This window comes from Varroa destructor, unplaced genomic scaffold, assembly GCF_002443255.2.
Source record: "Varroa destructor unplaced genomic scaffold, Vdes_3.0 BEIS01000004.1, whole genome shotgun sequence".
Classification (NCBI taxonomy): Eukaryota; Metazoa; Arthropoda; class Arachnida; order Mesostigmata; family Varroidae; genus Varroa; species Varroa destructor.
The window spans coordinates 35,374,475-35,398,838 of NW_019211457.1; the positions used below are offsets into that span (position 1 = coordinate 35,374,475).

Below are 24,364 nucleotides of genomic sequence, written 5' to 3' on the forward strand. Positions count from 1 at the left end.
TAAAACTGATACAAATATTTTATTCGCATTTCATGAAAAAATAAAGAAAAACGCAGAATATTCACATAATTAATCACCATGTTCTCTCGGCAATATAATAATACAGCTTCTACAAAATACAATTTAGAAAGCAAATCTGGTTCTAATATCTTCAAGCTGTTTGGCCACTTCGTGCGGTTGCCTGTCAAGGTCTTCCGCTATTTGCTTCTGTTTGGCCGCATCCAATGAGTTGTACTGCTCGCACAGATCCCCGTCAATTATGTTCTGCACAGTTCATCCCGGCAAAGCATAGAAAAAAAACGAATAAGCGCGTTAGATGTTCTATATACAAAAAAAACAATACTATTCTGTCTATAATATCACCACAGAAGCTTCGTCTATCTATACTTGCTCACCTACTTTATGCTATTCTGTTGTCATGAGTCTTGTCGTACACAAGCTGCTTATTAAATTAATTTCCTTAGCTTTTTGAAAACGGTCGAGAATAAAGAAAAAAGTTTGTAAGCATAATTTTTGCGGCGAAATTGCTAGCAGCATTTGCAAAGTGTCCTAGTAAACCTTTTGCTTTGGCTAACCGTTTTCGGGATTTTGACATTGTCTTACACTTTATTTCTAAAAAGGGGTTCGAAATCCACCTTGTTCGTATATTTCCTGCTTATATAAACAAAAATTAAATAAATAATAAGCAAGGTAGAGTTTTTTTCAACTTTTATAGTATTTTTGGTTTACGCTCGACTATCACCTCGAAGCGTACAATACCGTAACATTTCCACTCTACCTATATTCAGTACCGTTTGCTATACTTCGCAGAGAGCCGTAACAACAAATATTGAAGCTATGAGTTGTTACAGGTGTAGCTTTAGATTATCTCAGAGATTTATAGAATCACACTCCGTAAATTTTTGTGAGTAGGATGTTTTTAATTGCAAGTTCTAGCATGGACATACTTGCACCTATGTTACATATGTTTTAAAACCATGCTGGTTATATATTTCTAGAACCAGGTGTAACGGTCCATTCAGTCGTTTTTGTATACCATGTTTTGCACAGTAAGGAATGGGATATGGCGATGTTTTGCATTCAATAGGGGCATCGCTTAGTTATTGAGTAAGTTTTCAGAGAAAGTGAGTCACTCATACTACCACCGACACAGAGACGATTTATTATAACAGAACCTCATGCTTATATAACTATCGCCACCGACTCATTTAGAATTGTTGGTGCGCCCCGAAACACTTGGCTGCGCTTCCTAGATGTGTTTGCCACCATTCACCAAGCAGAGCTAAGCAATTATCTCCAACATTTTCGTGCTACCGCTGTGGCTTTGCCACGCTCGTTTTACCTGCTCGAACCGGAACTTTTACCTTAGCAACTGAGATCACGTGCACTGATGCACACGGAGATGCTTCTCGAAATCTTTTGTGTCGTCTAGTTTAGAAGTAATGAGTTCGGTAATAACTCGAGTCCTTCTGCGTTTAAACGCTCCATCACAGGTCTTGGCCTTTCAGCTTGGCCAACCATTTCATTCATACTCCATTTTTGACTTGTATCTTGGCAGTTCGGTTTCAGTTATACGCTTTCGTCTCACCAACTATATCATTTCATCGTTATGTAGCGACAGTGGCGGAAACGCCTCGGATCATTTGTATTCGCCATAATTCTCTGTTTTCATAGATGGTGCATGACAAGGCATACAGGGTGAGGCATTCAAATCCCGGCAGACTTTGTCGGATGCAGCAGTCGTAAATATCAGCTCGTTACGCAGCTAGTTTATCACACATAACCTATGTAATTAAACCGCTTGAATATAAGCTGGAGCATATGTTGTGAGGACGTTAAATTAGTAAGCTGCAGTGAAGTGTAATGATGTATGAAGCAATTGCTTAACAAGTTCTGAGACAGGACGCGGAAAACGATCGTTCGTACTAGGTCCCTGGTTCATATCCATTATAAAATTTTAGAAAGCAATTACTCTCTTTTGAACTGCCCAGTTTTGAAACTTTTTCTGAAATTGACAGGAAAATTGCGCATAACTAAACTAAATAAAAATCGTTGCACAGCGATAATCTGTACTGTAATAATGGACACGATGCGTTGAATATAAATCACATTTCATTTTTGGATTTTTCAGGATTTTAAGACTTTGGCCTTCGACTATGCCGTCCGATTGTCGTGCCTAACGGGCACGACTTCATGCGTTTTTCATGCTTTTTTTTTTATGAATAAACCAACGGCGATTTTGAGGAGCAGGCTATTAGTCCCAAATGAATGGTTAACTTTTTTGGGTCGTTTCATTTACTCTAGTTAGTGACAGTCTCGAGCCTTTGCACTTTTGGGATCTCTGGTACGCTATCAACTCAAAATCTAATTTGGTTGGAATTTTTTTGTATTTACCGTATTTAAGCGATACATTGACAAGCTAAACTTACCAGTATCGTTTGGCACACGGTTAGTATTAAAAAAAAAAGTTGTTTGCGAACTAGAATTACTAATGGGTGGTATAGACCCTTAATTGAGTATTTAACCTCCGTGGATGATAGTTATATCAAATAAGAACCACTATCAAAACCGATGCTTTTAAAATATAGAAAAAAAATTCACAGAAGTATTTGTTTTCGTTAGTAAGATAGAAACAGCTTTTTAGGTCCAAATTTGCATGTCCCTATATATACATATATTTGTGTGAGTCGCTCTCATTTGCAATACTTCGAGGGTAGCAGGATTAATTTCGTAAATGCGATATATTCGCGGTGTAAAGTTTAGTCAACACTTCGTTCTTCTTTAAAACTTTAAATGAATGCATTTTACGAAAGACGTCTAGTACGAATTCAAATAGTTTTATAAGAGTTTTATGGTGATACAGCAACTGCCATAAGTTCTACTAAAGTATGATACTCTTGGTTGGAATGCTATATTTTTGTTGACATTATGTAATTATCGGTAATAAAATATAATAGTTAGAAACAAAAATACTATTGAATTTTAAGCTAGTTTGTATCTTTTTTTTCAAATATAAATAGACTTATTTATCTTCTTTTACGTAGATAAGTACGGAGAGAAATTTGCATTCATAATAATTAAATAAATTTATTGAGCTTCCAGAAATAGCCATGCCGTCGGGACAGCCCTTCAAAACAATGGCGCATCAAAATTAATTACCCGACAGACGGTACCTTTCACCTCGAAATCGGTATAATTTTATAACTCATGCAAAAATATATGATTCAAGCACATTCCCATGTTTGTATTAACAGACAGCATTCACAAAATACAGAACTTGCTTGTCCTAAGATTCATTGTTTTAAAAATGCTGGTGGGAAAACAAAGTTTGATGTAGCCCAAAACATGATGCTTCCAAAACTTTGCTTTCGTAAAGTTAGTCCTGCAATCATCCTAGTATTACTGGGGACGTAACAATCCAGGAAAAAATAATAAGCTAAATTGCAGCGCTCGAGTACTTCTTATAAAGAAAAATATAAGTAAATACGTACAAAATCGCATAAATGAGTTCTCACCTTTACCGGAAAGTAGTAACTTCGAAACGACAGATGATCTCGTCCACAGAGAGGTGGATGTTCTGTCCTCATATACATTTCAAGATGCTGGAAAAACTCGTGCTCGTCTTTTGTGCTAAAAGGAATAAGCGCACCAACTCCACCCGCAAGTGTTGTGTACACGATAGCCTCTGGTCCGCCTGGGATAAGCGCAGTCTTCTGCAATGAGACAACCAGTTCACCGACGTGGGTGGCGCAAACAATCTCAGCTTTTTGAGCAGACCCTCCTAGCCATCCGCGATCCCAGAGACTTCGCACTCCTGTGGGATCTTCGTCCACCTCATCTGATACTTCACTCGGCAATCTTAGCACAGCTACGTTGCCGAACTTATCAGCGCCGGCAATCGTTCTATAGTCGACCATGCAAGACGCAGTCGTCCATCGAGGAGAAAAGTCATCTGCAAATATATTTAGCTGATTTTCTTGTCGACGGTACCTGAAAAATAGATCATTGTTACATAAATGATAATTACTACAACTGTGCGGCGTGTAGGGCTCATACGGTTTAGTCCAAATATTTGCATAAACGAATGACGGCATTTTGTAGACATGAAGCGTATCCACCATACCTCACCTGACAAAGAAAAAGCTTTCCTCGCGATCGCCGACAACTATACGGTCTCCAATAACATTTATGGTAACAATGAGGTTGGGGATGTGTTTGTTCTCACATTTTCGTAACAATTTTTTCTTCCCAAGGTCGTATATGCGAAGACACTTGCCAACTCCAATAAGAACCCTCCCTTGAAACGGGCAGATGACTTGGGGCACGTCATCCATAGGAGTAGTGTGGAGAAGTTCTAACGACGTACAGTCATCTGAGACGCGGTAAGCACGTACCGAAGAGCTCTTTACAATTCGCGGATTAAGCTGTAGTTCTCGGGTCGCTCCCACCAAAAGAGTTCCCTCGTCATTTTTGCCTCCACTGAAGTGAACCAATGCGCAGCTGACAGCAGCTTCATTTTGCTCAAGTGCAAGCTTAAAGACTGTTGATAAATCGGCAGGATTGATAATCCGGATTTGTGAAGCCCAAAGATTAGCTCCTGCACGTGGTGCGCCAAACGTCGCCTCGGGAAGATCTTCTGAAAGAAATGCCGCAGCCATTTCAGCGGCCATTTCCTGCTCCTCTTCGCCGGCAGCTTCTACCTGCATTATCAATCAAATAGGTATTGACTATTCTTTAGAATGTCGCAAACACGAGCGGGCTAGCGCTAAGGGTTTATCGACATAAAAAAAGTGGAGTGCAAAGGACGGGGCCTAAACTATTGCTACTAAACTATTTGCTAGTTAGTATAAATTAAAACAATGATTAACGGTTAAAAAGAAATATGTATTTATTGATAAAGTCATATTACAGTATCAATTCACCATAAATCGGATATGCTTATTAGGCAAGAGTTTTTATCTTGATGCCGGTATCCGCTATCGCCCAGCGGATATAATTTAACAGATTCCCATTTCTCTTTAGAAACCATTTGCTGCTGTCTAATCAACCCTGGCTGTCACGTACACTATTTTGCTGTAATGTGCACATGTCGATGAGGATTTCATATTGCGGTGAGGTTCCTTGCATCGCATTACTTCGAATCCTCAACGTCATTGGACATGCCTGCTATAAATCTAACCATCTCAGAGATCAAAGCGATAGGTATTCACAACTGCTGGGACCATGGAAGCTTGTTGGCGATACAGCACGTTCACCTTGGCGAAATAGTCGATGCCCCGGCAAAAGTTCTCCCTGGCTGTTGTCCTTCTTTGGCTAACATCCTTGGCGGTTGCGGATATGCTCTAGAGCTCAATCGAAACACTCCTTCCAGAAGATTCTATTACGTAATGTGTTTAAGCTTCATTTGAAAATCAAACGATAAGGTTTCCACCACTCCTCGCAAGAAGCTTATCAACAGTACCCATGGAAAACTTGGCAGTTAATACGCCGTCGTCGAGGCTGTGAACTTGATATATTCAATAATGGGCGTGCGATTCAGCATAATTGCATTAGGTACACATAGGCATTGCTATTCTTCGCTATCAAAAAAAGGTAATAAAATACGTTTTGCAGCGGGGGCAGTTTTGATGCAGTGTCAACGTAACCCTCGAAACAGTTCTTTATGTAGTATATCGCCTACATTTTCGATTAAGGGTTGTGATTTCGCATTTACAGGAATAACCAATAATAATTACAAAGGGCTCAACTAGTTAAGGAACTAAACACAGTCATCACAAAACCCTGGCTGGTTCTATTGGCTAATAATTTGTCACATTTTGAGGAGCAACAAATTGCTATTGATATAATCGAAAGAACTTTGTATCGGCCGTAGGTCAATAATATCTCTAATGAATAAAATCGCGGGTATATATATTTACAGGTTACAATTAATTGCCTCAGGTTATCACGTATCTTTAATATACTGGCACACCAGTTAGATATTTAAACTGAGGCCTGTACAACTAAATGCTATATGATTGAATGAAATAGGAGCATGCATTAGTTGTTGATGTTCGGACCTATTGTCAACAATGTCACATTGCGCTAACGTGGCTTACTCAGTAAAGTAAGGCTCAAACGGTACAATAAGTAATAACAGAAAAGCCTAAATTTACTTGTGTGAAATTTGGCTCATGTACCAAATCTTAAATAGCCCATCTAGATTAACAGAGTCAAAATAAATAATGATGCGTAGATTTTTTTATAGATCACACTTTATCAACATTGCGAAATGATCTGATACTTGCATTATAACTCGTCTGTGAGTATAATAATTGGTTGGCATGAAAATGCAATGCATAGCACATTTTCTACAGCCTATAAAGCGTCCCTTGACTAAATAAAAATATACTATAGAAAGATAAATTATGTTTATAGTAATTAATTGATACATTCATCATTGTCATGTTACTGAGCAATGAGCCGGGCGTGGAAGCCCTAAATTATGATTGAAATCATGGTATGGCAACAAGCGATACTGACCATTTCCTCAGCAACTTGTTGCTTCCTCTTCTCTTTCATTTGCTCATTGTATGCGTTATGTTCCGTCTCAATTACAATGATCTTTCTCGCCTTGGTATCAATGGCGAACCTCCTTGGTGTCATTTCAAGGGGACTGCTGACCTAATTACGCAACGTTAAATAAAATATAAATGTTATTAAACGGTTAGTTTTACTATTATTAAAGCTTGCTCTAGCAGGCTATGTTCGAAATACTACCCGGCTAGCTGCTTTAAAGTATCATGTCTGTCAGATGAATAACTGTTTTGGCGATTTCCTTACCGGGCTTAAACATTTACACATCATGATCAAATTTGAACTAAAATTCTTGTCTCAGTAGGTTCTAATATACGGTCTGGCATCAGACCGATTGCTTGTCAGCCCCGACCAAGAGCCTATTCGACAGCAGTAAGCAGCTACAGTCAGGTCGCCAATTTCACATTGAAAAATAATTATTTCAGAATTATGATGTAATTTAAAATTAGCTTTTTTCCAAGCAAGTTAATGTACTAAGGTGAATTAGGTAGTACGGTATTACGGGGAAAAACAATTTATTGGCTTGACATAATGTTAAAAAAAAATGACTTAACAAATGTATGGATGAGAGATAACTCTATTTTAAAGGCCTATATAATATATCTTCAATTCAAAACGGAATGTGCTACACTTCTAAACTTTGTCAAGAAAGATTGTTACCATTGAAGCTAATTAGAGTTATAGAAAAGCAATAAATAGAAAAGCTAATAAGATCCAATGGTTAAAAGGGAGAAAAACAAAAAAACTACACTGTTTCCTATAAGAATACATATATTTGGGCATCGCTTTTTTCAACTCTTTCAACTACACTATTTGTGAAACAGCATCTTAAAATAAGAGTTTGCTTAAAAGAAAGAGATATAAAAAAATATTTTTTTTTTCTTATATTATCTACTAGAAAATATATTTTGCATAAACGCGCAAGTTAAAGCATGTTTTACCTGATTAAACACGGCGCCAAGTTTTTCGAGTGCAAGAATACGCAGTGTGTTGCCTGCAATGGCGACGATACCTTCGGGACATTGTTCTGAACAAAACCCTGACGCGTATTCGAGTGAATCGTATGAAAGCGGCGTTAAATGAAACCTGTTTTGAAATAAGTACGATAGCCAACATCGAGAGGACATCGCTAATACTGCATCGGTCGCTTGCATTTTCACCTTGAATAGTTTAACGCTACGAGAGCCTAGGAAACGTATCCGTGTGTCCGAAAGATCACCGGTAACGGCATCAAGAACAGTCCTATGTAGCGTCCCGTTTAGCAAACCGATATTGAGGTATAGCGCGGAAAGTTCACTGTCTTCGTCGTGGCTAGACATATCAACTGTAACGTAAAAAAGCCGCAACGTTAAGTCGGTGCTTTTTGTAGAAATAGTAAGTAGTTAAGTCAAGACTACCAATATATTAAAATTTTCTTAAGCAACCGAAGATCTTAAAAAAGACAATTTATTGTCTTGGTAAATTGTATTTGCGAACTGTGTATGGTTTTCGTTATACTGTGAAACGATTATGTTATGACCTGATTATGATAAAGTAAACGAGAACCAAATAATGTGTAGGAATTTTAACTTCATGAATGAACCATAACTTACCAATTGCTAATGATTCCGGATTTGCTGGCAACGCCTGCATAGAGAGAGGAGCCAGACAGCTTGCTGGGTCTAAGGAAATTACACGTACCGTTTCATCAGCGAGCCCAACAGCGAGGAAGCGTGTTCGCTGTTCTCCTGCAGGCACTGATGCGAGCGCCATACACAGAACATCACCGTTCATTTCTTTGCGATCTGTGTACTCGTTAAGCTGACCTGCGGAATCCATTTCAAAATAAACGAGTTCCCCACCAGACAATGCGATTACCACCTGACGCTGATTAACAGCACACTTTACAATCTGCTTCTTGGCCGCAGTACGCCATTCATTCACACGCCGATCAGCTCGTATATGTCGAATTCCCTCTGGATAGATTTGAACAAGAGCGTCATCACCAATTTGATGACACGCCAGTGTTGGCGTTGTACCGAGAAATCCAGAGTCCGTTACTTCTTCCACGGTTTCACCAATACTCAATACCAACGTGGCATTGATGAATGACACCACGATGTACGCGTCGTAATCGTCTTAAAAATGAAGACACTCAATTTTAGTGATTAAAGAATTAATTTATGCCAAATGTGAATAATGTACAAACTGCATTTCTAGAACATGGATATAAATGTAAAAACCTCGGGTAAAAAGTGTCAAACTTTAAATTCTCAACAGATTATTACATAATTTGCAGCATAAGGCTAACTTAAAACACTTTGAACCTCGTTCGCTGATATTTCGGCAAGCTGTTAAATCAAAAGGCAGTCAAAAGGCCGTAATGCTAGAGCAATATATGACACAACAAAACCTATAAAATAATACAACATCTCCAAAATACCGAAGTAAGATATTGCTTTCCTTCCAAAATGTAGATCCAAAATGTTTAACTAACAAAATGCTGGACCCTAGCATATTGCTGATCTTGCGATATAGAGACAAAAATACTTCTATATATATATACTCAAAAAAAAAAACATATCATGCAATATTTTTAACTCAGTGGGAACTCGGAGTATTAGCATTATTATAACTATTTTGTGTGGAAACTGGGCCAGCCCAGTCAATCCAATCAATGTGGTGTTTTTTGTGGATAGTGGTCATTGCTAATGTTTTTAAATTGTGTTTGAGTTTATTATATTGTGTGTTATGTATTCGAAACGAACGGTGCCCTCATTAGTGTCAAAGTGGCATATCAGTGTCACGGAAGCCTACCTCTTGAAATATTACCTTTTCAAGGTTCGTAAAAGCTTAAATTATATTAAATTTAAATTTAGTCCTTGGTTAGTTATAAAGTAGTATGCTCAAATACCATACACTCCATTAGGGACTTGAATATCTTTGTACGGATATTTATTGGTGCCAAAATCATAAGAATTTCCACCACAAAAACTGATGAAGACGTTTTCCCAGAATAATATTTAGACATATTGAAAAAAGGAAATAACAACACATGCATAGAAACACTGCTGCTTTCGAATCCGGTGCGTAGTATAAGTTATTTAGGATTCTGTTAGGTCTTAGAGCGAAAATGCTTTAAAACTAATGAATAGACAAAAGATACAGCACTTCTGAATTAATGTGTCTCACACTTTCATTAAGTAAAAAAAGACGCGTACACCTTATTAATATCGTAAATTTAAATTAATAAGGTTCGGCGTACAAATATGCATTTGTGGCACTAATTAAGCGAGCCTAAAGATTTTCGAAAATATTAGACCCATAGCAAAAACCATGAGCCACTCATAGCGCTTAGATGGCCAAAAGTCCCTTGTGAACAAGAACTTAAGGAACAGATGGATGCAATACATGTATTAGCTAAAAGTGACGTCCAAGATGCTATAACTTTGTTATCTTTATTATTTTTAATATATTTTAGTTCGGCTTACGGATTAATATATTTGGGCCCTACCCAAATATATGAATTTGTAAGCTCTAAAATGGCATTCACGATTATAAAGTAATATTGAACGGTACTAGTAAGATCCACAATGGACGGGCCAATCAAACGTCTAAGACTTTATTACTGAATGGTTGAAATCCCGCTCACTCAAACTGACGCACTTATGTATCGTCATAAGAAAGTATCCAAGACAAAATAAGGCACATTAGGCAAACCTGTTTAGACAAATACTTACCTAATCTTAATTTTCCAATTAATAGCACACTCACCGTCCACTCTTCTTTTTACAGTCCACACAGCATTTGGGTTGCCGGGAAGCTCTGAAACAGCCATCTCGCTCACTTCAAGACCGTGACGAAGCACTCTTAATGATGATCGTGGCCCCCTGCCACAAGCAGCGTATAGCTGGGGTGTATCTTCATTTGTGAGATCAGCCACCTGCGCAGTCATTATCGGAGCCAACGAATCTATTTCATCGACTAGCACTAGGTTCTTAAGTTCACGTGGTACAAAAAAAAATGTGTCTCCTTCTTCCAGTGGAATACTCGATGAGAACTCCGGTTCGTCTTGATTATCACCGAGGTGCGCAATTTGATATAATGCATGGTTGGCGAATTCCGAAGCAACGAAGAGAAATCCGGATTTGAGTACATGCATTGTTTGCGCAACGGGAAGTGTATCGAAGTATTTCAATTTAACTTCAGTTACCATATCCTCGTCACACTCGAGTGTGATCTTGAATATATCGCCTTGTTCAGTTTGAGCCAAGAAAAAAAACATGGACTTTGTCTTATGCTGTGTAGAAGACACAAAAATCATGCCCCTTTCTGGATCATCCAAATCGTTCCTACGACGTGGAATTGGGCATCTGATGTCGGGTTGATCACCAAAATTTTTATATGTTATAAAGTTTTCCGAGCAGACGAGCACACCTGACGGTCCATCTGAACCTCCTGGCACGGCAATTAGAAAATTACTGGCCTCTTCAAGAGATTCAGAGTACTTGCGGACTACATGGTTCAGACCAAGATCAAGCTCGTAGAACGTAAGAGTTTGTTGTGTAGATTTGGCAGCCTCCCCTGTATGATCATTGTCAGCTTCTTCGTAGTCGAGCTCAATGCACGCAAACATCGGATTTTCGAATCCAACATCCACGCCTACCATATGATAGACCAAAGTGTTACTTTTATGTGCCTCTAATGGTGACGATATCGTCAGACGGGCATTACTGTCTCGGTTAAGGATGTAGACAAGCTTCTGTTTTTCCACGGCACCAATCATAACGGCACGCCCTTTGGGATCACAGGCAAGATACTGGCCTGGAACAATTCGCCGACATCCCGATTTTCCAAAGGTTTCCATATGAACTTTTTCCAGGACATTTTTGGTTGGGTTGAACTCGAGAATACAGATGCGACCTGAATCTGAACCTAACACACAGAAAAGCAAGTAAATAAACACTAATAAACTGCTGAGCCTTCACTAATATGACAGCTTTATCTGCTTTTGATCATTTACTCGACACCATTACCTCTCTTTTTAAATAACTTACTCTCACTCTCTCGCATCGCCGGCGTAGTTGCTCGGATGCCTAAACTTCTAGTCAAAGAACCAGGAATTACTAGTTCAAGCGCCAATCCCGACGTAAACCACATTACATATAAGTAGAACAAGAAGTTATATATATATATATATATATATATATATATAGCAAAAGGAAAGCAAGGTCTGTTATCTGGGCAAAGTGAGGACAAAATATTGTAGAGTTAAGGAAGGGCCATTAAAAAACGACAAATCGGCAAAGGAAAGGCAAACGGAACCCTCAAAGAGGTATGTAAAATGGTATTTTTCACGTTTATATATATATACGTATATAAACTAGAGGATACTAATATCCTTAACCTTCTTGAGACCATTTATCAGTGTATTATTATTTTTGCTACTTTGGAACTTTCCGCAAAACTCAATATAATTTCTTTTCTAGATATAGTATGTTCCCAAAAAGGTTTCACTTATTTATTAGAAAGCTATCCAGTTTTACTCGCTAGACGTCAAAAGAGTATAATAATCTGGCTTTGGAGTTTTTTTGGACAAACTACTACGGAAGCTATGAAGTGCGCGGGCACCTGCTAGCCTGCTCTTAAGTTGCTAACGATTTAGCGCCCATTATCCAGATGGCAAACACACAGGAGGCATGCACATTCACAGAGAGAAAAGATTTGGTTGATATATTATTTAAATCTTGACTTTTTTGTTATCTCAAATAGAGGAAAAAGAAGCATGAGAGATATCACCTTTTTCGTGGTTACTTTGAACAGAATTGTAAACTTGCAAACGGGGCTACCGAATTCATACCATTGGCTCAGAAATGCTGTTGCTGCTGGCAGTGGGCTTTGCCTGTTCTGATTGGCGGTTTTTTATTTTTCATTTTGCGCTGTTAACTGTTGAGACTGAGTTGAGCAAAAGATTCACGCTGGTTCTGCATTAGATGATCCCAATTCAAGTTTTCCTTTTCGAAGTAATTCGCGCCGGATGCAATATACGTATGCTTTGAGTTTTTTCCAGTCCCCAAAACACTTTTTGAATTCTATCGACAAGATAGCTTTGAGCTCGATCAGCGATCTTTCTTTTCTTTCTTCTATCCTATCGAAACTCTTCCGCTTCGAACTTTTCTTCAATTTTGGGAAAAGGAAAATGCTGTAGGGGATTAAGTCCAATATGAACAGGAACTGAGGCAACGCAGACAATTGGTTTTCCTTCAAAAAAAAGCTGTACGAGTTCTGAGGGCCAGTGCATTGATGTGACAGAGGACTCGGAACTTCTGCCACAGTTCTAACCTTCCGCATCAGATAGAGTGGAGCAATTCTCTTAAAAATTATTTATAATCCATTGGTGACCGAAAAGACGGACGTCATGGAATCGTGTGACTTTCTTTAGTTGGAATTCGCTTTTAAACTAATACTCAGAAAATCATATCTTGGCTTCCTCGTTATAGTCGTACGCCAATGTCAAGTTACCTATAATAATATGTTCAAGCAAGCTTGGCTCTTCTTAAAGTACCAAAAGGTTTAGGCAACCCAGTTTTTCGCGGCTGTCCATCTGCTGGACGTTCAATCGTTTCGGCACAAATTTTTTTGTAAGACTTCTAACGCCTAAATAGTAAGTAAAAACGGTCTGATATGAGACAATCCTTGCCTTTCGTGTCAGTTTTCTGTGATGGTTTAGCAAGTGACACGCCTGAGTCGCCTCACCTTTTCCACATTCTCGTCGATGGTCGCTCTCATATGCTTTCCAGGATGACGATTGTTTTCGGTGGATTCCTATCCGTCTCCGAAAAGCATGAACAACCTGTTTGCCTGAACTTTACTTAATGTATGTTTTTCATAAACATTCCGCAACATCGACAGGGTTTCTATTTCGTTGATTTTACTTTCCGCAGAATACCCAATGCATGGCCGTTACTTCATTTTGAATACAGAACGATTAATTTATAAACATAACCTCACCGAAAAACTCAAGATTGCATCAAATTGCTATGAAATTTTACCTGTGTGTAACAGAAACCCTGCTCGTTTTATCAAAACAAACGTAGATTACAAATGAGCTTCCAATGGCATAAAAATTCGATCGACCTCTTCGTTTTTACACGAAAAGCATATGCTCAGACACCCCATTTTTATATTGAAATAAGAAAACGTATCTTGGAAGCCTTTGTTGCTCCTACGATACGAATCTCATTTTGTTTCAAAGATCATATATAATGAATGCTAAGATCAGGTAAGCACTACTCCTCTGTTTCGGCACATGCAAGTTCTAAATAGATTTATGGTATCAAAATAATTGAGATTTTTTAACTCACCGACAATAAGGTAGTCCTTACTCCCTCCAGTCAGCCTAAACCCGGCGAGACTGCGAATTACACCAAATACATCCGTAGCGTAAACTGTGTGAACTTTTCCGGTATTCGGATCAGGCTTAAGTATTTCCAGAATTTTCCCTTTCGCTACAGCTATCTCTTGTTGCTTGTGACCAGAAAAGTTCCCATGACATGAAGCGGTTATCGCAGTAGCCCGCTGCAGCGTCAGATTGTACAGGAACATCGAAGTGGTTCTGATCTGCCCCTTTAAATGAAAACCCACATAATGCAATTAGATAGACACATGCTACCATTAGAACGTCTAGCTTAGGCTACTCCTTCATATTTAGCGTTTGCTTATAGCAAAGCTTTTCTAATGGTATATTTTATTTTCATCAGAGCCTCAATGCCAAAATTCGTTACGAGACATATATAACTTGAAGAGTAAAACTAACTTTTATGTGACCAGTTAAGAAGTTCTGCTTGCACATTTTTAACTGGCTGAATGGGGCTTTACCTAAGTTACCAGACAAAGATAACGTACTCAAAACTGATGTTCACTACAGTCTAATATATTGATATAGTTATATTAAGCATGAAATAGTCAAGTAAAAGCATGACGTCAACTACAAATAGAACTAGGTCTTCTAAAATACTTCATATTTGTACGATTGACAAAAAAGCTCTAGATCTCGTTAAAATGCACCCTGTATAAAAACAGTTATGGGGAACACGGAAATTATGATGTTGACTAACTTCGTTAAATATGTCTTGTTTCTTGTACTTGCTAGATTATGTGTGTCAAAAAACATATGGTATGATGAATGCAATATGTACGATGTATAAACACCGTTTTTTTAGCTGCAAAAGTTTTCCAAATAGGAGAAAGACTTAGCAGTTTAATAACTTTAATTTGAAATTTCCTCCGCTAGGCAGGTATTGCCGCTGAGGCAGCCGCTCATGCCGCTTTAATGGAACGGTAGTAGATGAATACACCACTTATGTAAAGTAAGGAATTTAGAGAGCATAAATCGTATATGAACACTAATTAGAGTAAATGATCCTATAGAAGCACATGGATCCAGTAACTAAAGTTTAATTATAACGGTAGCCCAATTTATCAAACCCACTGTTTTTTACTAATATTTAACTCTTGAAAGTATAAAAACAGTATAGAAGAAAAGGAGTTTTTATCTTCTTGGCTGTGCATGAATTTAGAAATCAATCAAAGAATTAGCATGAGGTAGTGCCCATTGAATTAAAAGTCTGAATCTTTTTAGAAAAACAATTGATTATTTTGCGACTACTTTTTGCAGTGATGTGCCAAGACAAGGTGTCAAAAACAACAATCTTCAATTTGAAGGAGTTAATGTAATGTAAGCAAACTATGTAAAACGAAATGCCCCAAGTTACCAACCGTTATCGTATGCCCGTTATCTATATAGTCTCAATATCTGAAAAGCCTATTAACAGTTCGTACAAAAGCATGTTGAGTTTTCTCAGCTGTCATAGCTCAGTTTCGATAATGTCTGTTGTACTAACCTTGACAATGAAAATTGAGCACAATTAGGCATATACATATGACTAATCAGCCAATGTCAATACATCTAATAATATAAGGTTCACTCTAACTAAATTTCACTGATAACTATTTAGCAAGTGATATCATTACTTAATCAGAAACATTTTTTGGTTCCTTGAAACGGGTGGCATCGTTAGGGTATTGGCAAAGAAGCTGCAGAAATATTGTGAAGAGCCCACTATCAACGGGAACAATGGCTGTCAACATTCACGTTGTTCATGTCTCGCGCATAACAACACGGGTTATGTATGTATTAGCGTGGTTGGTAGTCAAAAAACAAGAAATCACCGCAAAAACTGTTGAAATGAACAACCCGTAATCCTAAAGCGTTTCAATTTTTGCGCGCTAAATTGACTGTCAGACAACAGGGAAATAGTAACTTCAATATTATCGGCTCAAATAATTATTTAGAAAAAATGTTCGGTTAGTTTATGACTTCTAATTTATAAAACCTAATTTCACAGGCATAGTTTCGTGCCTGTGATAAGCAAAGATTCCAGGTCTTTTTCATCTAGAGGCTCGAAGCTGTCTAAGTATCTCAAAATAGATTAAAAAGCAAGCCTCATTTAACACAAGCTTTTGTTCTGGGTATTGCATGAAAATTTACGTTTTTTAGATGTATCATTACATATACTTCAACCATTCATCATCGCCCATATAATTAGTCAATGCTCAGTGCAAATATGTGGCCTCAAGGTTTTTACCCCGTCAAGCAAACAAACAAGCTACCTGCGATTAGTTCTATGTTACATCCTAAAATGAGTACAGTTAAATATACAAAGCCATGCTACTCAAAAAGGCATATCATATAAATCGGTCCTGTGCAATACTGGGGCTCCTAGTCATCAGCTTTTTTTTCTTAGTATCAGACAACATTTCTTTCATATAGTAGCTTACAAGGTCCTTGCTGACGATATCTACATCCTTGCTAACGCGAAAAGCGGCCGCAGTGCGGCGGTCCTACAAAAGGCCATGGTAGGATTGCGGAATGGCGCCAGGTAAATGACAGTATCACTCATGTCACAAATCTTCATCATTTGTGGTGTTTTGCAACAGGCAAGGAATAGATTTAAAACAAAACTTAGATATCAACCCATCACATACCCAGGCTCGCGGTTATACAGATTTATACGCTTCCCAAACAATTGCGATGCAATTACCGAAGTAACATAATCTAGTCCCTAAAATAGAGTATTAGAATAGCTTCAGCAGGGTAACAAGATGATTTCTTATATGCTTATCTCAGACATAGGATGAGTAATAAAAAATCGTTTTTACGTAAGTCACTTTCCGAATAAGTTGTCTTTTTCCAACAATAATTTTTACCAAAATGCATATCGTATCAGCTCCTACGATTCCCCAATATACATTTACAATAATTTTTCAGATAACAATCCATTAATTTTTTTTAAGGAAATTCTCACAAACTGTTAGAGAAACCGATATAAAGACCTAGCCCATTATTAAGTAGATATTATGTTAAGGAAAGGATTTGGGATATTCAATCGTCATTACCTTGTTCAATTTACTATAAGCTACAAGAAGTTTACAGAGTTTAATCATGGTAACCTTCCCAACGACAAGGTAACCTACACGGTAGCCGCATCTCTATATAGAATCAAATATCGATAACTATATAAATTATGATTCTTTGAGGCTCTTATATGCAAGTGGGTCTATATTATAGAGATAAATATACAAAAAAAGTATTTAAGACTCATTGTTAGAGACAGCAATCTCGTAAACAGAACCATAGCCAGATCAAAAGAACTGACTTGAACTAAGACCCGCAGGAGACATCACGGGAGTTCACTCTGCTAACGCTTGATAAAAGTAATTTTTTAAAAATACTCAGTTTTCTGGTAAAAAAAAATATGCAACTTTTTAATAAAATGTAATGAATTCGTCTTAGACTAATATAAGCCATAAGCGTTAAATATTTTTTTTGAGAAGGTTACGGACGAAAATAAATGTATTGCTCATAAAGAATATGCTGAAATATTCCGAAACTTTAGCACACTTGGCCCACAGATTAGTCGCCGCGCGAAAGCTTTAAGTATCTTTCCTTTACTTAACAGATTTCCAAATAGCTGCCTTCACAGCATCATTAGTACCTCTGAAAGTCCTTTTGTTGTTTGTAAAAGAAAAAATCCAGCGAGACAAATTTGGAACAGATGGAACAAGTATGACGGCCTCAATGATCTTAAAAAAAAAGTTTTTTTTAGAACAAAAGCGACATTGTTGTGCGACGTGAATGATGTGTTCTATACTAACATGGGACGTTGAGGAGCCAGAGGCACACCGCTAGAGCACTATAACACTAGGAAATTTGGTAGAATTAAATACGATTGTTAAGAGAAAGATTCGGGGTCTAATAAACAACTTGATATAAAAGCACCTTCGCGCATTATAATTACGATCCTATTTTTTGGCACTTTTATGAAGATACGGCAGGACAGTATATACAGCGGGTTTTAACCTTTTGCGGGAACGAGGAATATTATATCGGTATACATGCAATAATGATAAAGTCATTGAATAGGCATGTGCATACTTGACAGTCCTGCTCATTATGTACGCGACTTACCTCGTTTAAATAAACAGTATACAGAACGGCCAACGTAAGACTGTAGTTTTAAAACGTTTTTAGTGTTGGATATGTCAACGGATATGTCAATCTAATAACAAATGCACATATATCTATCAAATCCTAGTGTAGGATACTTTACTGCAAGTATCTGCTTATTGAAGATACCAATAAACACTGGATATCCAAGCCTTCACTAATTTGGGGTTCATAGACACCTATTTCTTAGACGTTCATTAAGAACGCCGATCGGCGCGCTGACATAGTGAGTTTGTTATCAAACATCGCCATGTTTGTTAAAATGCAGACACTTTGTGGTAAATCGCACAGGATGGGTAACCTCTAGAGGTTAACTCGGAGTCTGCAGCCTTAACTTGTTAAAAAGTTGTTATCTATAGGGCCAATAATGTACCTATTTCTATAAAAGGAGTGAAATCAGAAACAGAAATTACAAGCAGCCAATCGGATTCCGTTCCTTCCATATATCCGTTGAGTAAATAAAGCGCGGAAGATGTGCACCTTGCATTTGACAACCGAAAAAACAAGTTATATGTGCACCCATGCCGACGTTTTATCAGTAAGAGTAGAAAAGTTAATCTCTTGAAGCGTTTTAATGCTTGTAGCGTTAACATTGCATTCACCAACACATAAACATGTTTAAGTTGACTGAATATTATTTAGAATTTAGTTGAAGTAACTTAGGAATTTTATTAGACTGAAAGACAAGACTTGAAATGCCAACTTGAGTGAATATTAAGCGATGGAAGTAAAAGTAATTTAGCTATTGCAAGCCACTGAGGTAAGTCGACCCTGATAATTGTGAATCATGCGCTCAATCAGTTGCCATGTATTTTGCGAGCGCTAATTCCCGAGCTTATGCTAATGAGTTATAATATAGATAATCTTAATAATAATTATTATTTTTTTTATGGAATTTGCCTAATGACTATTTTTTAAATCTATACTGTATATGGTACCAGTCATTATCACCATAACGGTTCATTTTAAAGTACAAGTTGATTATCAAAAGCGAGTTATTCCAATATGAGCACTCATTTTTGGCCCCCTGGCTTAGTATTTATTCACCACTTGAATTAACATAGTATGCTCTCATCTTCGAGCCTACTATGTTGCGGTTATGCAAAAATATACGACCTTAAAGATAAATTTAAGAGAAATAACTTCAAAGATCCTGTCCTATTACTTATTTCTCTTTTTCTTCCTTCTAATTTTAAAAGACATAAGCGTTTTAATGTCTCAAATCTTTACACCAATCCTAGTAATATTTATTACTTAATAAGAAAACAAGCACAGGTACCAAAGTGCAAAGGGGGATGAGCGAGAGTATGATGTCTATTAAAAATATAAACCGAGTGGTATAATGGTTACCGCACCTATTCTGCTGAACGCAAGAGCTCCACCGAAAATGACATAACGAAATAAAACCCCATCTGCAAGTTGAACGTAAACCCCACTCATAAACCTTTGTAATCACCAGCATAGCATAGAGATTTCTTAGATTGCGGCGTTGGGAGACTCGAAGATAGGCACCCGAGCTAGTAGAGGTGCACCTTTTGCACATGGCTCTCTTGTCCGTAGCAGCCGTAAAGTGTTTATTTGTTGCACAAATCTTGACCGTTGTGAACAGTATCTGAGCTATAAATGTCTACAAAAGAATTTGGCATGCAAAGACGTTCCTTAGTCTTTTAGGGTAGCTAAGTTAAAAATAAGCGACGTCAGCATATATTTTATTATATGAAATGACTAGTTTTTTTAGTTGCTCGGAATGCGTAAGGGAAAATATAGGTTTGAGTCATCAAGAACTCCCCAACAAAAGTGTCTAAGTCATTTGTAATCTTTTTATAATGGAGATTTACTCATTTTCTTTCTCATTCCTGCGCCACCTAGAAGATGTCATTGTGGCTGAGCATTGTTCGATACCAAGAGAGGTGTTGAGGAACAATTTTGTTTTTATGCTTCTTTGTGCGATCTGCCCAGTCTGTGGAGAACTGTGGCTTTTAATTTTTAACAAAATGCTACACATTTAAGATGTCTGGCTATTCATGAGTGTTTGCGGCGGATCTTCTTGGCCAATTAATTAGCTATTTACAATCCGAGCTCTTCATTGACCAATGGATGGCCGACGCTGACTGTGAGTGTATCCTCTAGATTCAACATCTTGTCTACTTGATAGTTTAATGGGTAACATGTGGTGGTTTAGATTCGAACCCAGGCATAAATACACTTTGTTTCGTACTAAGAGCTGGCCGTTCGATGGAACGCCTAACGCCGATACCATACGTAAAACTCGAAGCATTTAGGTTTAAGATTCCAACAGCAAGCCTCTCGATTGTATCAGACTATTACAACCTATTTGCAATTGAGTAAATGTTGAACTAGGTGAACTAGAATGACGCTTGTGTCAGTGTTCTGGCAGCTTCAGTACAGCCATGTACCACTTGTGCTCCCATATATAAATTATTACGAGTGTTCTCTTCCAAAGTTACGGAATTGGTCCAGGAGTTTCAGCAAAAGTATTACCGAGCTCTTTTTTGAAAGCTCATCAAGACTATAAGTTTTCACTACCAATATCTTTGTCGATGTGTCAGTAAAAGATATTTGGAGGCACCTTAATGCAACAAATACGTTGGACTTAAATATTTGAGGGATGAATTGACCTAATAAATCTTCCGTACGCGACATGATTCAATGGTGCACTTAGTTCCGAAAACTGACATACGGTTGGCCCTTAGCACATTATGGCGTTATAAGAATTTAATAGTGTACATGTTTTTTAATGCTAAACGGAGTGAGTATGTCGGATAGTGACTGACTCGACGATGCCTTTTGGGGAATTTCTGTTTCTTGATATTCTTTTTTTTTGAAGGAGAAGGCTCGGTGGAATTTGGTGGAGTAATAAAAAATTTTCTTCAGACCTACGAAGTATTACGCATAAAATTTTAAATAATATATCTTAAAAAGAACGTTTTAACGATAGTTTTGTGAGATAGAAAGTATTATAAGATTTATGACAAGAACAAAACTAAACGAGCCCGTAAGTTAAGAAGGGAAGCGATTTCCTTGTAGTGGTGAGTGTTAATTCTTATCAAGAAAGCTTTTACGGTTAGTCTTGTAGGATTGAAATGAAACCGGTAATCTATTTTTTCATTACAAAACGTTATATTCACCTTCAACTGTGGACTTGCCGCACTATCTAATTAAACGTATTTACGAGCTGCCAAAACGTTGAACAATGGTGATCGAAAAAAAAAAAAAATTACTCCCCTCATCATGGAACAGCGTTGATAATGCTAATGATCGCCCGAATGATTGAGCAGAATATATTGTACAATATATCACTTATTTATTTAGATATTCTTAGGATGCAAGTTGTGTTCATTAACAGTGAAAACATTGAAAATAAAGTGCATTTTTTGTTGACAGTGTGTTTCCCATAAACTCAGAAAAGTAATTTTAAAATGAATCGGTTCAAAATAGGGGGTCAAGTCTTGGCTCAATGCAGATCTCTGTTACTCGCCAGTTGACAAACTTACTTGCTTTAAAATATCGAATTTTTGGCAGTGACTTAAAGGCAGTTAGTAAAAAAAACTGAGATTTGGACCATGGAGTGTTAGAGGCGAAATGGATATTTGATTTTATAGAGACCTTTTGGAGCGACAAGCAGACAGCCTTATTTATTATATTATGCCTTAGTATATTTCTAATAACGAAGGGTTTGATGCCAACTTGTGTACCCACATTCCAAGTATCGGAAAGCTGCCATAGTCCGAAGATGAACAGGTTATATATAACGTATTGCGCATATGTAGAGCTGGAAACGTTGTAAGGCCTGAAAAAATTTAAAAAAAAACGTCTTTTGGAAATAGCTTCATAATGCACGACAATTGAACTTGACGATGAAGAAATAGAAACTTTTATTCAAAAGCAAATACAATTATTTTATTAGAAACAGCGAAGTATAAGTCCTATGAAATAGATTCCCACGTACAGCATTCAAGCGAGCATGAAAGGAATCGATGTTCTACGACTAGTTCATCACTGCGAAACCTCTACAGTACTATTGGACTTACCGTGTTATAACTGCGGACAATCTTTTTACCTGCGGTATTTGTAAGTTGAAAAAGACTGAACCCTGTAAGACTAATCCTGAAAGATGTAATAAGTTTCTTTTCGGTCACTTGTTTTATTTCCTACTGTAATGTCCTTTTTTATTATACAAAAAATAGGTTAAGAAGTTTTGAGCTAAATTTGATATAAAGTAAGAAATTATTAGTAGCTTCAGGAATTCAGAGTCTCTGTTGGCTCTTTAACTTTCGCTGTTCCTAAGACAAACATTTGGGTTACGGTGATAAAACTTAGCACAATATTAAATATAATTTTCAAAATTAAAACGTCAATAATGCTAAGTACAAAATCGTTCGCGTATTGGTAGCAAGTGGTTATCGCCATTTTATCTGTGTGATAACTGGCAACACAACCCATCAACACCGACGTATCAACAATACCGACAGTGACCTATCAAGGTTCATGCATTTGCCACTTTCTTACACATCATCCATATAATACGTACACGGAAATCTACGCAACACTACCTAGTTATTTTCTAAATATAACCTAAGCCTGCCGAAACCAAGGTAGGTGGAGTTGTTCTACCAGCTTATTGGCCTATCTGCATTATCGTTACGTCCGGTTTCCTAGTTCAATTTTTGCCGTTTCAGTAAGCCTCCTCCATTGTTCGAGTTAGCTTACTTTCCTGTGTTATCGATTACTCTGTTTTAGCAGGTCGATTGCTTTACTTTAATAATTTTGCTACATTGTTCGGGTTATTCAGTTATCATGATTTAGGGGGTCCACTATTACGTTCTAGTTGTCCTGTAACTCTGTAGCAAGCGTTCCGTGTCTATCATCCGTAGTGCAACAACAATCTTTACTATGTTAATCTTGATCCATTTTACTACTCCCGTTATTCTGTCTCAATATCGAACTGATGTTTGGCTTTCAAAATCGCTTGCATATATTAAGCCGCTTATAAAAGCGGGCGAATAATCAAGTAATACGGAAACATCCGTGTGTGTTCGTGTTCCTATAAAATGACTATATTTGGCGCTTGGCGCAATTAAGGATTTTTTTTTTCTCGTAATTTTCAAATTGTATTATGTAACTATTATGTAGAGCCTGAAAGCTCTTCTGTCTAGGCATATCACAAATTCATAACACAACTGCCAATTTTTTAGACATCTGTTAAACATATAGATTATTTCCCAGTTTACGTTAGGACATAGAAAAATATTTTTATTTCTACTATAATAACAACTCTTCTCAGATATATTGTTTTTGTTCTAAAAAGTTCGGCAGGGTGCTAGCATACAAACTCTTATTTTGGTGTCTATGGTACCTTCTGGACTGTGTTCATTTTATTCTAGAGTTTACAGGATGCAATGTGTGTTGTGCTGAAATGTTCTCGTCTACCGAACTTAAGACGCTTCAGTTAGCGCTACCTACTCTAAACTCTCTATCTGTCGCTGATTTGGAATGCCTGTGCAACGCTGCAATAGCTCGTATCAAAGCTGAAACTACACCATCCAACGAAAGGCACCTCGGTAAACAAAGAAATCGTTTTTTTTTAATGCTTTTATCTCCTGCGTTTTATCTGCATTTATTATCTGCATTTTGTTTCCTAATAAGTCATATAAAAAAGTAATATATTCCTTTAGTGAGGATGGACTCTTCCTTGCAATCGTTAAGTGAGCGTGAGTACTAACACTGTCTAGATATGCAGTGCTGTAGAAAAATTTTAACGCGAAAATGATCTAAAATTTATGCAACATTAAAACCCCAATGCGGTCCCCAGCTTGATATGTAACGACTTATGAAACTTAGTGGACACTAGTGAAAGTAATGATTAAAGCAATAAAGTTGCTGGCCACAGTTGTCACGCGAGATCGTTCGAAACGGATTGGTAGGTCAGAGGTGTATCTGAAACTCGCGCTCCTAAGTTACTAGCCGGTAGTATAAACCCAGCGTGTATATACACGCAGCGAATGTTAATGTTTATAGTTGGAATTTATGCAGCCATTATTAACAAAGAAACGCTTTATAGTGCGGTATTATTTATCACCAACACAAGAGTATCTTAATTAGTATTCGAAATTAGATAAAAGCGTGTACCATCGGAAAAATTTCGGTCAAGAATAGCATTCTCACATGCTACTCAATTGCCTTAAGAAAGTAATACACTTACTTTCTGTGATAATTTTT

At 37.4% G+C, this 24,364-nt stretch overlaps 2 protein-coding genes across 14 annotated transcripts in view; one reads left to right on the forward strand and one right to left on the reverse strand.

Moving 5' to 3' along the window:
- Window positions 1–18,323, reverse strand: Sf3b3 (splicing factor 3b subunit 3). Its single transcript, XM_022805783.2, has 9 exons — window positions 18,086–18,323; window positions 13,920–14,181; window positions 10,330–11,490; window positions 8,169–8,693; window positions 7,518–7,900; window positions 6,523–6,663; window positions 4,129–4,700; window positions 3,516–3,990; window positions 1–264 (listed from the first exon to the last, which is right to left on the reverse strand). Exons 2-9 carry the CDS (start codon window positions 14,158–14,160, stop codon window positions 124–126), a joined length of 3,639 nt encoding a protein of 1,212 aa, XP_022661518.1. The 5' UTR covers window positions 14,161–14,181; window positions 18,086–18,323; the 3' UTR covers window positions 1–123.
- Window positions 18,324–18,433: 110 nt separating this feature from the next.
- The window catches only part of LOC111249959 (COMM domain-containing protein 10-like), an 8,156-nt gene continuing 2,225 nt past the window's right edge, over window positions 18,434–24,364 (forward strand). For 2 of the 13 annotated variants that reach the window (XM_086986102.1, XM_022804450.2), the window contains exons 1-2: window positions 18,669–18,884; window positions 23,530–23,706. In XM_086986102.1, coding sequence (XP_086842228.1) covers window positions 23,562–23,706 — 145 coding nt within the window. In that variant the 5' untranslated portion in view covers window positions 18,669–18,884; window positions 23,530–23,561. The other 11 variants (XM_086986110.1, XM_086986104.1, XM_086986112.1 and 8 more) reach the window with 11 other exon arrangements.

Excerpts from the sequence above, each read along its gene's own strand:
- Sf3b3 (XM_022805783.2), bottom strand. The coding sequence starts at position 14,160 with ATGTTCCTGTACAATCTGACGCTGCAGCGGGCTACTGCGATAACCGCT. Across the intron at positions 7,901-8,168 it reads TCCGGAATCATTAGCAATTG|TTGATATGTCTAGCCACGAC; the intron begins GTAAGTTATGGT and ends TTTACGTTACAG. Across the intron at positions 265-3,515 it reads GTTACTACTTTCCGGTAAAG|AACATAATTGACGGGGATCT; the intron begins GTGAGAACTCAT and ends TGAACTGTGCAG.